Here is a 15,596-nt window from a genome sequence, read left to right on the forward strand (position 1 = left end):
ATTTTAAGTTTAAAATTGTACCTCTTATATTATTACATTAAACGGAAGTTCCCTTGTTAATATGTCCGGGAGTGGAACTGTGTAATTGATCTGTTTGAGAGAAAAAAGAAAAGTAGAATTATTGGAGAGTTGAAATACCGAGTGAGGGTCGGGGACCCTTCAATTACCTCTCAGTCATATATACACCAACGACCATAACATAGAAGATGGCTAATTGGGGCCTCATGCTTGCCACTTTTTCATCAATGTATACCTATGCACTGCTCAAAACTAACTCATCATTCTTGCACTTAAACTTGTCTCGTTTTGCTTAATCATGTAACATCTCTTAATGGTTACACATTAAGAAGCCTGACCAGTTAATGCAAAAACATGGTCAATTACCGACTATCAGCCCAACATAAACCATGTATGAAGCAGTTTAGACCAACTTTATTTCAGTATTCAAGTGGCTATAATTGGTTCGATTATTGTTAGCCTGTTTAAAAGGATTGGAGTTGAAGGTTCAAGTTTTACTTATTTCATTCAACATCTCCACCAAATAAAAAAAAAAGAAGAAAAGAATTGATTTGAAAGAAGAGTAAAGGAGGGTGGGAAACAATATTATCATACGAATGGAAATTGCTTGGTAAAGAAAAAAAACACAGTGGAATCGGTCCCACACATCAGAGATGCTGAGTGGTTGATATGGAGCAGGTTTGGTTTCGGAACCAAAAATATCAGAAGGAACTACTAGTCTTACAAGTTTCGCCATAGGTTTGGCAATTGTTTAGAGAGAGAAGGAAGGGAACCCAACAACCAGGACCAAAGACAGATTACGGGCTCAATGTCGTTATTAGGGTTAATACACAACAATTATCAATAAAAGTAGGTTCTGTTGGTTGGATGATTTGTAAGATGAATATGATGTTTGTTATGAGTTCAGGTAAAAAGCTATAGAGTTGGCCATCCATATTCGTCTCCGAAGTCTTTTTTTGGATTTAAGAAACATTCTAGATGGACGGTTTCTATGATTTTTTTTTTTTTGGTGCATCCATTTATATGGCTTTTCATACCCTTTTCTTCAGCTTATTAATTACTACTTTAAATTTCATTTTCTTATTTTATCTTTTTTTCTCGAGATCAAACCGATTGGACCATTTGTATTGAGAACCAATTAGAATATCCATCTGGAGAAAGAAGTTCGATTTTTTTTTGTTCAATTTATTTTTTGTAAATTTTTAATAATTTATTTAATCAATCAGATCAATTGATCGAATCGATTGGTTTGAGAACCAATGACCTGACTGGTGATCTGGTTACAAAAATATTACTTTTCCTTTTAAACGTGTTTAACCTATCATTTAAATTTTAAATTAGTATTCACAATATCAACATTGTATTATTTAAATTCTTCCATCTGCCTGGTTATTAATTTAGACATTAAATTTCTATTCAAATATGTCGTGGGATATATTTAAAACACATGAATTAAATTATAAATGTATATATACTTACCTAATGGCCAAATTGAATCTCAGATATTTAGAGACAATATCATTAAAATTTAAAAGATTATTTCTTATCTTCTTCATTTTTAACATGTCGGTCCAAACTATCCAAATAGTAAATAGAATATATTTTAAATATGTTCCATGAAATATATAAACTAAAATTTAACTCTTACATTAATGACTGAACTAATAAAATAATCTGATTGATATGATATTAATATTTTAAAAATTAATTAAAATATTTTAAATTTTGTGACTGAATATAAAAGTTTAAAAGTTGGGCTATAATTTCAACAACTTCTCGTTGAGTTAACCTTAATTATTACTTTCATAAATTAAGAAAAGTAGTAGCAATTACTACCATAAAGTAGGGAAATGGACAAAAGTAGTATATATTTTGCTTTAGCTAGAAGCAAACTAATGCTAATGGAGAAATATGGTAAGCACAAATTAGTTAGACTGGTTTGATCGAAATCAATCAAGAGATTAATCTAGAGAATGATTTTAAATCGTTTAGAATAGAAATCCATACAAATAGGTAGAAATGATTAAAAAATCGATTGAATCTATTAAACTGATTGAATCAGATTTTTTAAATTGATTGAACCTATGAACTAATTATCTAACCAATTTAATCATAGATCAGATTTAAAAAATAAAAAAAATGAACACAAAATCTGAAGGATGGGATGGTTCAGTAAAGTGGGTAGTTAGCCGCATTGTGAATGATATTTGTTTTCCTTATTTCTTTTCTTTTCAAACAGGAAGAAAGAAAATTCAAAATTTTGGGGATTAATCAACCCTATACTTGCAAATTACTCGTCAAACACATACGTATTAACCTAAAAATAATATATATCTAATAAGAAAAAGAAAGTTAGAATTAAAAGAAAAATCAGCACATAAAAATAGTAGTAAATGCTTATCTCTTAGAAAAAAATTTAAGTATTTCACAAATTTCACCTTTAGTGTTGGGTTTTGAAAATAATTTTTTTTTATTTCAAATTCTAAGAACTTTGAAAATTCAAATATTTATTTCACCAATCGATGAAGAATCACCTCTGAATTTTAAAAATCCCTCTGCATCTTTGGGATCCTCAAACACCAGTTTGCAGCATAACTGGAAACAACTACCTGCACGTTCTTATTGGCAGTAAACATGATCAAAGCAATTGAGCTCAATTACAAATACATAAGACATCACATTGGATGACTTGGAACATCCAGAGATTAGTTTGCAAAATGAAGTTCGACTTCTAAATAGCCAAAACGGATGATAAGGTTAGCCGAATGAGTGTGCTCTATAATTCAACTTTCAACACCTCAGCCAGCACCACCAAAATTATTGCAGCTGAAATGCAGCCATTCTCAGCTGATTACAAAATATCCAGTAACATTGAATCTCAAAAAAAAAAAAAATTGAATTACCACTCCTAAGCAGCTTTTGGCGCTTTATCTGGTATAATGTTATCAGGAAGGATAAGCTCAGGAGGTGTCTCACGAACAACCCCAAGCATTGAATCATATTCCTCATCACGGCGTGCAAATTTCTTGCGGAGCATCATCTCTAACTCAATTTCATCAAAGCTCTTTGCATTTTCTGCTGCATGAACTTGCGCCAAATTGGTATAATTGAGAGCTGACTGAGAAATGAAGGTCATCTCTTCTTCTGTTAGCTTTCTTAGGAACTTGGCAGGATTACCACCCCAAACCTGTATTTGTAAAGGAAAATATATGTTAACAAGTTTAGAACTTCCTTTATAACGTTTGCATTTTGAGCTAAAAGTTGATCCAATTCATCTCCCCCCATGTTAATCTAAAAATTTTAACTCTGAGAGGACCACGAGCAAAGCCACCACCAAGGTTTTCTTGTCTAATAAGTGCTAAAACTAACATGTTTTAACCTCATTTTTAATGCGTTTTTGGATATTCGATGTTAATTGTGAGTTTTATATCCCTAATTCTTTAAATTCATGATTTAATGTTTAATAGAGCACTTAGAAGCAAAAGGAGCAAAAACTGAAGCACCGAAGCAAGTTGCAAGATCCACACGGGCTGATCCATTTTACACAACCGTGTGACCCAAACGGGTGTGTGGTAGACCGTGTCGATTTCGCGGAATTGCACACCGAACAGCGAAAAATCACGGTTTTGGAGTTTTTTAGGCCTTCTAAGATGTATATATGACAAAAAAAAGAAGATAGAAGAGAGCCGTCAGAGAATAATCAAGAAAACAACTCGAAAAACACCATTGAAGCCGACTTCGAAGTAGATTTCCATTAATATTGAAGATTCTCAGTTGACTTCTTAGAAAAATATCATGACTTTCTTTGTTTCTTTCGATTATACTATATTTTGGATGTTTTCATTTTCAAACATGAACTAATTTTTTAAATACTAGGGGAGATGAACCATATGATGAATTTTGTCATTTGATTTTTATTTTATGCAATAAATAATTAATTCTTGTTCTCAATTATGTATGTTTAATTCTTGGTTTGATATTTCTAATGTATTGATCCATGTTTCATGTGCTTAAATCGAAGGTTGAATAAACCCTATTTAAAAGTAGATCTTGCGTAATTGAGTGGAATTGCATGCAATCCTAGAAATAAGACAATATAAATATACTGGATTAAATTCAAATCTAACAGGGGAATTCATAGTACGAATTAGTGCAATAATAGGAGTTTTAATTAGAAAAAAATTTCAATTAATCAAAACCTAAAGTCAGTTGCCCTTATGCTCGACAAGATGTGGATAATTTAGGGATTTCTACGGATCAAGATACTAAGTAAAGAATTTGCTTAATTTAGATTGATAGTGATATATGAAATTTAAGTGAATTCTTTCCTGGCTATTATTTTACTTATTTGTTAATCAATTACTTTTGTGTTTTGTTATTTATTGTGTTTGTTAGTTAATTAATTTAGTTAATTTTAGTTTTAATCAAACACTCGAATTATTCGGTTAAATAATAGAAAAACGATAATTACTAGTATTTTTAGTCTTCATGGGAACGATATCTTTACTCACCGTAGCTATACTATTAATTGATAGGGGCATTTGCCTTAGTTTTGTGAGACATTATTGTCAAAGCTTGACAATGGCGAGTTTCCTCACTCCACATTCATAGTAGCTGATATGAGAATGCAGGTTGGCTCAAGCTTCAACTTTCGAAAGTGGTAAACCCTACTAGTTATGACTACATTCCCTAGCTTTTAGCAAATGAATCATATTTATTGCTCAATCTTGTCTTCAGTACTATCATATCTATTTTACTTATTTCATATATCTTTGAACTATAAAAGTTGCATCTAACAAGAAAGTTATGATATTAAAATAGAATCTATAAGATTTAAATCAAGATTAACACCTAAATGTCAATGAAGAAGTGCCACTAACCTCTCCACACGGAATCCTAGTATTCTGCCTCACAAGAGCTCCTGCAGCAACCATGGCATGCTTCTCAACATAAACACCATCTAATAGGGTAGCCCCCATACCAACAAATGCTTCATCCTCAACAGTACATCCGTGTAAAACAGCACTATGACCTGTCCAGTTTTTATCAGTAATTACTTTTTCATGACGCTAAAACCACAGAAAAGTACCACTTCCAAGGATGGATCACTCACCGACGGTAACATTACTTCCAATAATCGTTGGTAAAACCTTCCTGCTTAAGTTAGATTTTGCAACATGAACAAGGGAGTTATCTTGGATATTTGTTCCAGACCCGATACTGATGCTATTGACATCACCTACACACATCAAAAGTCAGATTCAGAAAAGGAAATCCAGGATGGACTTATAGCATGGCACAACACACAGAGATGAGGGAGACAAAGGACTCATAAAGTTCCTTAAGAAAGAAACTGAGGAGTTTTACATCGATCTCATTTTTCAATAGAACACCATAAATGGATGGATCAATGAGAGATCATGACTTTTGAAGTCTCTTATCCTGTGATATTCATATTTTTATTTGTCATAGAAGTAACACAATCCAACACGAACTGACTTAAAGGCTTACAGCTTATGCGACTTTAGTAAAAACAATAGATGAACTTTGCCATTAATCATACAGAATACAGTTTAACTACAAGTTTCTAACCAACCCCAGCTCCGCCATTCAATAATCCTTAGTTTTGCCCTTATGCCACAAGATGTCATAATTTTAACAAAAGGATTAAGAACTAAGATCATCATATCATACTAACACGTTCATTACAGTCATTGGTATCATGGTGATCATCTCATCTATGTGCTAAAACATATCCTTTCGCCTAACCACATAATTGCTTCCAAACATCAGCAGTGTTTGGGACATCAGAAGTGTTTTCAAATTCCATGATGGATATTGATTGTAAAATGGTCCCATCTTTGAGACAAGAAGTGCAATTTATGATTAAAATACCAAACAACATTTGCTGCATGCTTGACACAGAATACCAAACAAACATCCTTAGCTTCATTTTCCTAAGACAATAATGATTGTAACCATGCATTCGGAACTTTGGTTTCAGAAATTAAATTAATTATTAATCAAGAACAAAACTAGTTCAATTATAAAATCCTCAAACCCTAAACTTCCAAAAAAAAAAAAGTGACCTGATTTACAACATAAATGCGTGCGTTAACACTCATCAGCTAATTAAAAAAAAATGAGACTGCTTACCTCTCAAAACACAGCCATACCAGATAGAAGAACTCCGTCCAACCTTAACATCGCCGATGACAGAAGCGCTAGGTGCAACAAAGGCATCCCTATCAACAATTGGAGCTTTGTCGAATACGTTCATCAACGTCCGATGCCTCGACACTGAAACAAACCAAATCCGAACAAATTGATCAAAGTCTGCTCCTTTTCGATTTAAGAAGTAATTTTCTTTAAACTATAAAATCACAGTTGAAAATGAAGCATATATCCGTCGAAGAAATCGATCAAATTATAAAATTGAATGAAGGGGGAGTTAGGTTTTAAGGCACCCACGCTGTTCTTGGAAGTAGTAATTGCCTTGGAGGCGACATCCAAGGCGATCGAGGGCTTGGCCGGTTTCTCGGATCCAGAATCCAACCGTGTAGATTGCTTTCCCCAATGTTCCCATCTTCTTATCCTTATTCTACTTCAGATTGACGGAGATAATTGTTTTCTCTTGAAGATCTGAGAGAAATCTTTTTTTTTTTTCCTCAGCTGAGAAAGTAAAAAGCTTCGAAGTGGAGAAAAATGGAAAGAGAACTATCCCCCGCGTGCAGCAACCATCGTCTCCTTCCCTACGGCTAATTGTATTACAGTATGTCATTTGACTCAATTATTTTCTGCCACGTGTGTTTCCGCTTTGACACATCGGAACGCCGTCGTATTGACTACTTTCCTTTTCTTCTTTAAATTTTTACTGTTTCCCTTTCAATGCCTATATTTCTCTCCAATCCTAAACCAAATATCAACTTAAACTAAATTATGGCGGACCCAATTGTGTAATAAATTTAATAAAATTGATACAAAAATTAAATGTGGTTATAGTTAAAATAATAAAATTAAAATAGATAAAATTATGATGTTTTGGTTTAAACCTAGTTATAGATTAAGTTTAGATAAAAAAATTGAACCTATTTAAAATATGGGTTGCATTTAAGTTTGAGCATTCAAGACTTAAGCTCAACTTGGCATGTTATTAAAATTTTAATATATCATATTATTTTATTTTTATATATTATGAAATTTATAACAAATAAAAATTTAATTTATAATAATATATAATAGTATAATTTAAACATTAAAAATTTAAGATATATATATATAATTTCAGTAAATGAAAAGTATTAAATTAAAATAATATAAAAATTTCAAAAAAAAATGAACGAGCTTAAAATGAATTTGAGTTATCAATTTACAAATATGCAGGGTGAAGCCAGGGGGTTGGCATGGGCCCCAACTCCCTTAAAATGTAAAATTGTTGTTTAGGCCTTTAAATTTTTTTAAAAATTTTAAATTAATAAAGGTAAAATTATACTTTGGCCCCCTAAAATTATAAAAATTTGATTTAATCATTTACAAATTATAAAGATATAAACTATAAAAAATTAAAATTTCATCATTCTCTGAATTTTACGGCTTCGCCCTTGCAAATATGTGCGAACTTAAACAATTTTAGGCACATATTTTGAGGTGAGCTTGGACAAACATTAAGTGTTAGTATCATGCTTAAACTCGACTTGAACTCAGCTTAGTTCATGAACACCATAACTTTGGTTCAAATATCACATAAATAAAAATGTAAATACCTTCAAAATAATATTTATCATCATATAAATAAAAAGTATTTGGTAATTTCTTAACTAAGTTGGAATTGATGAAAAGTTTATTGTTGAATGACCACATCAAAATACCAACTTTTATTACTCATATAAATTGGGATAAGGTTAGGAAAAAAATTTGAACGAATTAAATTATATATTTTTAAGATAGTAAAATATAATTTTATTATTTTAATAATTTATATCTTTATAATTTTTAAAAAATAAATAAATTTTTATTAATTTTAAAAGGTCAAAGTATAATTTTATTATTATTAATTTAAAATTTTATAAATTATACATAAAGACTGTAGAAAATTTTCCTTTTGCAACTGCATATAAATTCTTCACTCTTTTCTTATCATTTCTAAGTCATATATATATATATTTTATAGTCTTTAACTTTCTCGTGTCCTAAGAGGGCAAAATGATCCAACATGTTTCATATCTATAATAACTATAATCTATAAGATAGATAAAAGAGAATACAATAAAACCTCTATAAAATACTACTTTGGGACTCGAAAAATTATTATTTTATCGAGATTATTAGTTTATCGATAAATAAATATTTTATTAATTTATCAATAAATTAATTTAGAGAATATTTCATATTTTATGCATGGGTTTTTTTATCAAAATATAATATGCATATGTAGGTGCAATGAATCAAAGTTAATTGGTTCATGTAACCAAAAAAAAAAGTTAATTAATTAGTTCATGTAACCAAAAAGAAAAAAAAAGAAGAGATAATGATTTCAAAATCTAGTACATATATATTCATTGGATATATTAAAAATTTATTATAAATAAACATTCGTCCGTATCAAAATATTGTAATTCATATAATATTTTCCTCCATGGCTTGCCATTTGAAAGATATAAAAAGTCTGCATTGGCAGATGAGATGAGAAAAGCATTATGTAAGTACAAAAATGAGCATCCCTCTTCAAGTCAAAAAGATTTGCAACAATGGGTTCAACAAACATTTGATCTCTCTATTAGCCAAACAATAATATCAAATACTCTTAAAAGGTCATCTGAATATTTGTCAAAAGAGATAAAGAGTAACAATGTTAAAATGCACAAATCAGCCAAATATCCCGAATTAGAAAAGGTATTGTATGAGTGGTTTCTCCAATATCAAGAGAAAGTAAACATGATTGGAGAAATGATTCAAACTAAAACAAAAAAGTTTCTGCAAAAAATGTATGGTAATTCAAATTCCAAATTTAACTTCTCAATTGGTTGGCTAGAACGGTTCAAAGCAAGACATGGGATTAAGCTTTATAGAAGATTTGGTGAAAGTAGTTCAGTTGTTATGGAGAATACTGAAGATGCTTTACCTCAAATAAGAGCTAAATTGGAAAAGTTTGATTGAAAGGATATTTATAATATGGATGAAACAGACTTATTTTATCATTTGCAAGCGGATCATTCACTGCGTACAAAGCAATTAAGAGGACGGAAGAAGGACAAGGAAAGACTTACTGTTATGGTTTGTTGCAATCAGGATGATTCAGATAAATGCCTCTTTGGGTTATTAGTAAGTTTGCTAATCCTAAATGTTTTAAACATGTGAATATTGACAATCTCAACTATCATAATTGAGCCAACCAAAAAAGCATGGATGACTGGATTACTTTTTCAAGATTTTGTTTGCTGGTTTGATGCTAGAATAATTGGCAGAGAGGTGTTGATTATAGTAGAAAGTCGACCAGCCCATCCCAAGGTTATTGAAGGCTTGAGAAACGTTGAATTATTCTTTTCGCCTCCAAATTCAACATAAAAAATTCAACCATGTGATGTTGGAATTATTAGAGCAGTTACGATTTATTATCGGCATCGCTTTTATTCTAGCATCTTGGAAGGTTATGAGAAAGGAGAAATAAATCCTGAAAAGATTAATGTATTAGATGAAATCCACTTTATTAATACTGCTTGGAATATTAATGTGAAGCCTACAACTATTGCAAATTATTTCCGACATTACAAAATTTGATCCGAGGAGGATATGCCTCTCGAATAAGAAATTAGTGATGTTGAAGGCATTCATAAATTAAAAGAAGTAATATCTGATTTACACTATAGAAATGCCATGGATGTTGAGAAAATTTTGAATTATCCAAGTGAAAATGAATCTTTGATAGAGTCACTTACGGATGAAGAAATTATTCAAGGAGTAATAGATGTGTCATCTGATGCCGAGCAATATCCAGATGATCGTAATGTTTTATCACGTGTTTCTCCAAAAGAGACTTTTCTAGCTGTGGATATCTTGAAGAATTATTTAATACAACAGGAGAAGAATATACCAGATTTGGTTTATGCCCTTCTAAAAGTTAAAGATGAAATTGTATTTGATTCACATGCAAAGAAGAAGCAGTTAACTATTGATGCATATTTTAGCAAAGAATAAAATTGAAAAAAAAAAAAAGAATTGTCTAGAAAGTACTTTAGTTTTATTATTGTATATAAAATTTTCAATAAATTTAATGAATTATTATTTTATATTTTCATTGGGCCCTTAATGATTTTTCTAAAAATTATTATTTTATACATTTAGCGAGGTAATTATGTTATCCCTTGGCCCAAGTCGGGACTAAAAAATTTATTATTTAACTGAAATTATTAATTTATCAAATATTTATTTATCGAGGTTTTACTGTACACCAATTACTGTAGTAAGTACTTTAGAAGTAAGGCCTTTAAAAAGCGACACATAACTTTTCCTTCTTTCTTTTTTTATCTCTTGGCTGGGCAGCCAGATGAGAGAAAGAGTGACACGTGTTATTTTTTTTTATATAATGTTTAAAATTATTTATAGCAACTGTTTTAGTGCACTTAAACTCACATTTATATTGATAATAATGTTTAGACTCAATTGACATACGTGTTATTTTTTTCCCTCACTTGGTTGTATGGGAATTGCGGAAAGATAATAAAGAAAGAGAAACGGAAAGAAGAGAACCGAAAGGAAAAAAAAGGGAAAATTACGGAAAAGATAAATAGAAAGGAAAAATATGTTTTTTGTTGATTTTATTTTTAATATTATAAATTCTGAATAGTTTTTTATATAACATTGGAGCGTGATGAGTGATAAGATTTGAATTTGTATAAAATAAATATATGATAATAGTTTAAGTATCACTCTATATAAGTCAATACAATAATTTTACTTCAATATTTTTTGTGCATTTTAATACATTTATATATTTTGTATTATGATTATTTTATTATATTTTAATTATATCATTTATGTTATATTTATGGTGTATTCAATTCATTAAATGAAATTCTTTTAATTATTATTCAATTTAGAGAAACTTTGTGTTGATCATGTATAAAAAAAATTGTGTTGATCTTTCTAAGTTTAACATAATTTTTTATGTATTAATGATTTATTTTATATAAATTTTGTAAAGTTTATATATTGATGTAGCATCACTTCTTTTCTGTGTCATATTGTGTTGTTGATATAATAATATAACAAGGAAGAGGTATATAGGCGAGAGTGGTGGTTGTCATGGAAGTTAACTCAACTGAGGCAGAGGTTATAAAAAGTGGAGGCATGGAGAGTGCCAAGGTTGAGAGCTGGAGGTAACTTGATCGAGTATAGGATTGGTATCTTTTTAGAATCAATCATTTCTTCATCAGTTTTAGAGGTATTTATAGGTGGAGTCTCATGTAAAGTGATTTTAACATATTGGATTTGCTATCTAGTTATTAAAGAATATATGGGCATATGTTTTTTATGGGACGATATCTGTGATGAGACAAATTTTGTCATTCATTTTGATTTGATGGTATAGAGCTGTTGAATTCATGTTATGTTTAGTGATCAACGACATCACATTCTCAATGGAAGGTTGAAGGTTTGGGCACAGGATAGTTTGTGCTTGCCCAGATGATTGTGTCGAAAGATAGGGTTTATGATGACTTCGGTTTATGATGACTTCCCGAGTTGCTGTGAATTGACTTGCTGCTCAAGTGTCCTTTTGACGTGCCACGAGCGTATAACACATGCTATTTGTATATGATTTTTAACTATTTCTTACTGTATTTTATCATATGTCAATTTATTTTATGTTTTTACATAAAATTTTAAGTTCAATAATAATTATTTAATAAACTAAAACTTAAATTTATTTATAAATATTATTTAAATTCCCTTGCGTAGCTGGATGAAAATCTTAGTTTATTTAAAATAGCTTGAGTATGTAATATATTAAACTCGTTCAAATGATTAATCTGTTTTCGATCCATTAAAGGGTAAAATGATCAAACAAAGAAAAACCTGGCGAGATCAACAGTGAGAAAAGAAGAACAACACTACAATATCATCAACTCATTTATTAATACAGAAACTTCAGCATGAAGCTACTAAGCTTTGCTAAATCGAAGCCAAAATCTTTTGCCTCCAAAAACAAAAGAAGGGACTGCACTTATTCCATTTACTTTGGAAACTGTACAATCTATGCTCGAGGAATTCAGGCAATGCTGAGGTGTTGTTTAGCTATCCAAGACTGTTCGGGCTCGAGCTGGATGGTTCCAATCTGAGTGACCATTAATAAAAATGAAAAACATCAATGTGGGAATAAGCAGTAGATAATGCCAAATGCAGCTTAAAAATGGTTTCAATCACTTGATATGATTATTTTGGATGCATTGACTGAACCCTTAACAATGTTACTCAAGGGTAAGCATTGGATACAGGTATAAGTTCAATTTTTCGAAGTTCATTTTTCATATATTTCAAGTATCTTTGGAAGGGTATATCCCCACAGCCAAGTCCGAATTTGAATCTGGCAGGGGTATTTCAAGCAAAATGAAGAGTCTGAGCGGTGCAGCTTATTAACAAGCCAAAAAAGTTGAATCATGAATATAACCCATCACCCACTAAGTTTATCAAGTTACTGTTGAAGAAAGTATGTAAGTACCTTAGCATTTTCAACACAAACAAAATCTTTGTAACATGCTTCCATCTGCAGATGTGGGTTCCATAGAACAGCATCTGACCAACTGCAGGGCAAAGTAGAAAGATGAGGAAAATATTTTGACTTGCTTCTAATAAAACAGAGATGCGAGGCGTGGATTCACGTACTTTGTATTCCTGATGGTTATTACATCACCTAAGCCATTATCAAGGTGCACCTCATTAGGAGCATCAAGGTAAATGCAATCTACAAATCCAGGAAAAGTGATGGCATCCCTGAGTTGTGAATATACCAGTTAGAAAGTGCAGGAAAAATTTTCTCACAAGTACCTTTAAGACTAGTATTCTCAAATAAGTTGCGAAAAGTAGAAATATAAAGATGATAAGAGTTGATAAATTTTCAGTTCATAAGGAAGCTAGTCATTGTCAAAAAGAAAAGGAAGACCTAGAGATCTTAATATCTATGGTTTGAAAATTTGTAGTCGAGTTATCCTCCACTAATAGTTCTGTGCACAATGCACTGATGACTGACCTTTCCTCCCTACCCTCAATCGGATTCTTAGGATCAGGATCTTTATTCAGAGTTTTGCAACCTTTCAAACCTTTCACGGATACCCCTGTTATGGATGCCTGCATCAAAATGTCTTAACATCAATGTCTAACTAGCTTCATCCAAGTTTAAATGCCATATAACTCAATTATAAGACATAACATGTAATATACATGTGTAAATGTGTATGTCGTTTTCGTTTTCCCTTGCCAATAATAAGTTCTTTTTTCTTTCATTATCACCAAAAATAAATCTCCATTCTTGTACAAGGAAAATGTCAATTTGGAAATGTTAAGAGAAACTGCATTTATCAACCACAGAATTATAGGTACTTACACGAAAATACGAATGCAAGGCAGTGCTGAATGTAAATGGCTTGTTGTCTGTGTTTGTTATTTTTAGCTCGGTGGAAAGGCTCTTTGTATTTAGAACAACCTGAAGAAACAAAATGAAAAGAAGTGCCAATTTAATTAGTAAACATGACTTACAATTGCATGGATTAATCAACATACCTACTCTGGACTATTCCAGTTACCTTTAAACTAATGCATAAATTAGCAAAGAAATTACTGTTGTCATAACTCATAAGCATAATATCATTGCCCTGCCCATACTGGCAAGTAATCGATAACGGACCTTATATCTAGCCTGAAAACTGAAATCCCACATGGCTCGGCTGTAAGGACCATCTTTTAGCTCAAGAGTTACATTCGGGTTGCCTTCCACATTTTCAGACTCCACAAGGGACCAATCCATATTCCTTGCAAATCCATGCTGTGAATCACATGAACATTTACACAGCCAAGAATAACATTAGTTTCGATTGTTCCTTTTCATTTTTTTAGATGGTCTTTCGCAGGCGTAAAGTAATGATGATAACAATCATTCCTCTAGTATCAATTCTCGAAAGGATATTAACCAGGCCTCACAGACCATTTTAAATGGCTCATGAGAAACCAAAGGAACTAAATATGAAATGCAGCATAACTAATGAAAGTAACTAGAGGTTTTTAGAACTTTGAACAAGAATTCGAAGGGCATACCTGCTGCATTAGACCAGGTCCAAACTGTGGGAAACAATGTGGAATACCTCCACTATCCAAATAAAAAAAATACAGTTAGTATCTGGGAAATTTACCATTTATCATCTGTCATTAACATGTTTCTAAATTTTGGAAATGAAGTGGTTTAAGATCAAATTCTAGCCAAAAAATACAAAACATAATCTACTTCTTTAATCAGCTAAATTCTAGCAAGCTTTACCAATGGCTTATTAGAAATCACAATAAGTAGAGTAAGGGATGGAGAATCAACCTGATTGGCTTCTTCTTGTCAAATACAGCATCAGGCCGTACAAATAGAAGGTCTCTCCCACTTGGAACTTTCCAAGATGTAATGCAACCACCAAATAGATAAATCTCAGCTTCACTAAAACAACCAAAAACAAAGACAGAAAAAATTTCTTTCAGACCCTAATCAATGAAAAAGAAAAAAAGACCCAGCAATTAAACCAGCAAGGGAGTTGAATAAATTTGGAAAAGACCCAGAAAAGAAATTCTTGCAAAAAGTGCGTCATTTTTTCAAATTTTGAAGATTTGAACATTACCTGCCATGATCAGAAGTAAGGAGAAGCCTGGGTAAATTGCCTTCCCCTTGTGTTACTGTGACCCCCAAAGCAACAGCATCCTGGTTTGAAGCTGCAACAGCCATGCCTGAGTAACTGCAGAAGAATATGAAGCAATTGGATTCAAAGTTTTAGGAGCTATCCAAGTACTAGAGTTAAAACTGGACATTGCTTGTTGCCTTTGAAAACATGAGAGAAAACGGGAACTAACCGCTTGGTGGGGCGTAGATTAGGAGAATTTAAGGAAGGGACAAAGAATTTCATCGAAACCATCGCCATTTTCTTCGATTATTAAGCAGAAGGGTCAATGCCAAATGTGAAAGTGAAATGGATGTAACGAGCAAGCGAGTCTCTTTAAAACCAACGATTCAGGACGAGGTTAAAGCTTTGGCCTTCGATCATTTTCCTTTTTGTGGTTATGTCATGTTCGAAGATATTATTCGCATATGCTCCCCTTATTCAGGTTTTTTATATTCGTTGACACCAACATGATAAATAAAAATAAAAAGTAAAAACTCATTTCACCTTTTAAAAAATTTATTTTAGCTGTTCTTTATTTATATTTTTATTAAATCACTTTTAAATATATAAAAGAAATTATGTAACGTACACATATGGATGACAGCTAAGAATTTAAATAATTTTTAAAATTTTAAAAATTTTAAAATATATTTTAAAAATTTAAAATATTAA

At 31.4% G+C, this 15,596-nt stretch overlaps 3 protein-coding genes across 4 annotated transcripts; 1 reads left to right on the plus strand and 2 right to left on the minus strand.

Moving 5' to 3' along the window:
- Positions 1–2,508: 2,508 nt before the first annotated feature.
- Positions 2,509–6,803, minus strand: LOC108470372 (gamma carbonic anhydrase 1, mitochondrial-like). Of its 2 annotated transcripts, XM_017771645.2 has the most exons (6): positions 6,490–6,803; positions 6,175–6,318; positions 5,132–5,257; positions 4,899–5,050; positions 2,922–3,205; positions 2,509–2,844 (listed from the first exon to the last, which is right to left on the minus strand). In XM_017771645.2, exons 1-5 carry the CDS (start codon positions 6,602–6,604, stop codon positions 2,927–2,929), a joined length of 816 nt encoding a protein of 271 aa, XP_017627134.1. In that variant the 5' UTR covers positions 6,605–6,803; the 3' UTR covers positions 2,509–2,844; positions 2,922–2,926. The 2 variants fall into 2 exon arrangements, with proteins under 2 accessions (XP_017627134.1, XP_017627133.1); XM_017771644.2 differs by having other exon boundaries at positions 2,509–3,205.
- Positions 6,804–9,891: 3,088 nt separating this feature from the next.
- On the plus strand, positions 9,892–10,212 carry LOC108471963 (uncharacterized). The gene has a single exon (XM_017773498.1). The coding sequence runs from the start codon at positions 9,892–9,894 to the stop codon at positions 10,210–10,212; it is 321 nt and encodes a 106-aa protein (XP_017628987.1).
- Positions 10,213–11,990: 1,778 nt separating this feature from the next.
- LOC108471196 (putative glucose-6-phosphate 1-epimerase) lies at positions 11,991–15,370 on the minus strand. Its single transcript, XM_017772804.2, has 10 exons — positions 15,115–15,370; positions 14,886–14,999; positions 14,594–14,707; positions 14,323–14,374; positions 13,916–14,053; positions 13,616–13,714; positions 13,262–13,359; positions 12,898–13,005; positions 12,734–12,815; positions 11,991–12,349 (listed from the first exon to the last, which is right to left on the minus strand). The coding sequence occupies exons 1-10, from the start codon at positions 15,180–15,182 to the stop codon at positions 12,284–12,286; spliced, it is 939 nt and encodes a 312-aa protein (XP_017628293.1). The 5' UTR covers positions 15,183–15,370; the 3' UTR covers positions 11,991–12,283.
- Positions 15,371–15,596: the final 226 nt, after the last annotated feature.

This window comes from Gossypium arboreum, chromosome 11, assembly GCF_025698485.1.
Source record: "Gossypium arboreum isolate Shixiya-1 chromosome 11, ASM2569848v2, whole genome shotgun sequence".
Taxonomy (NCBI): domain Eukaryota; kingdom Viridiplantae; phylum Streptophyta; class Magnoliopsida; order Malvales; family Malvaceae; genus Gossypium; species Gossypium arboreum.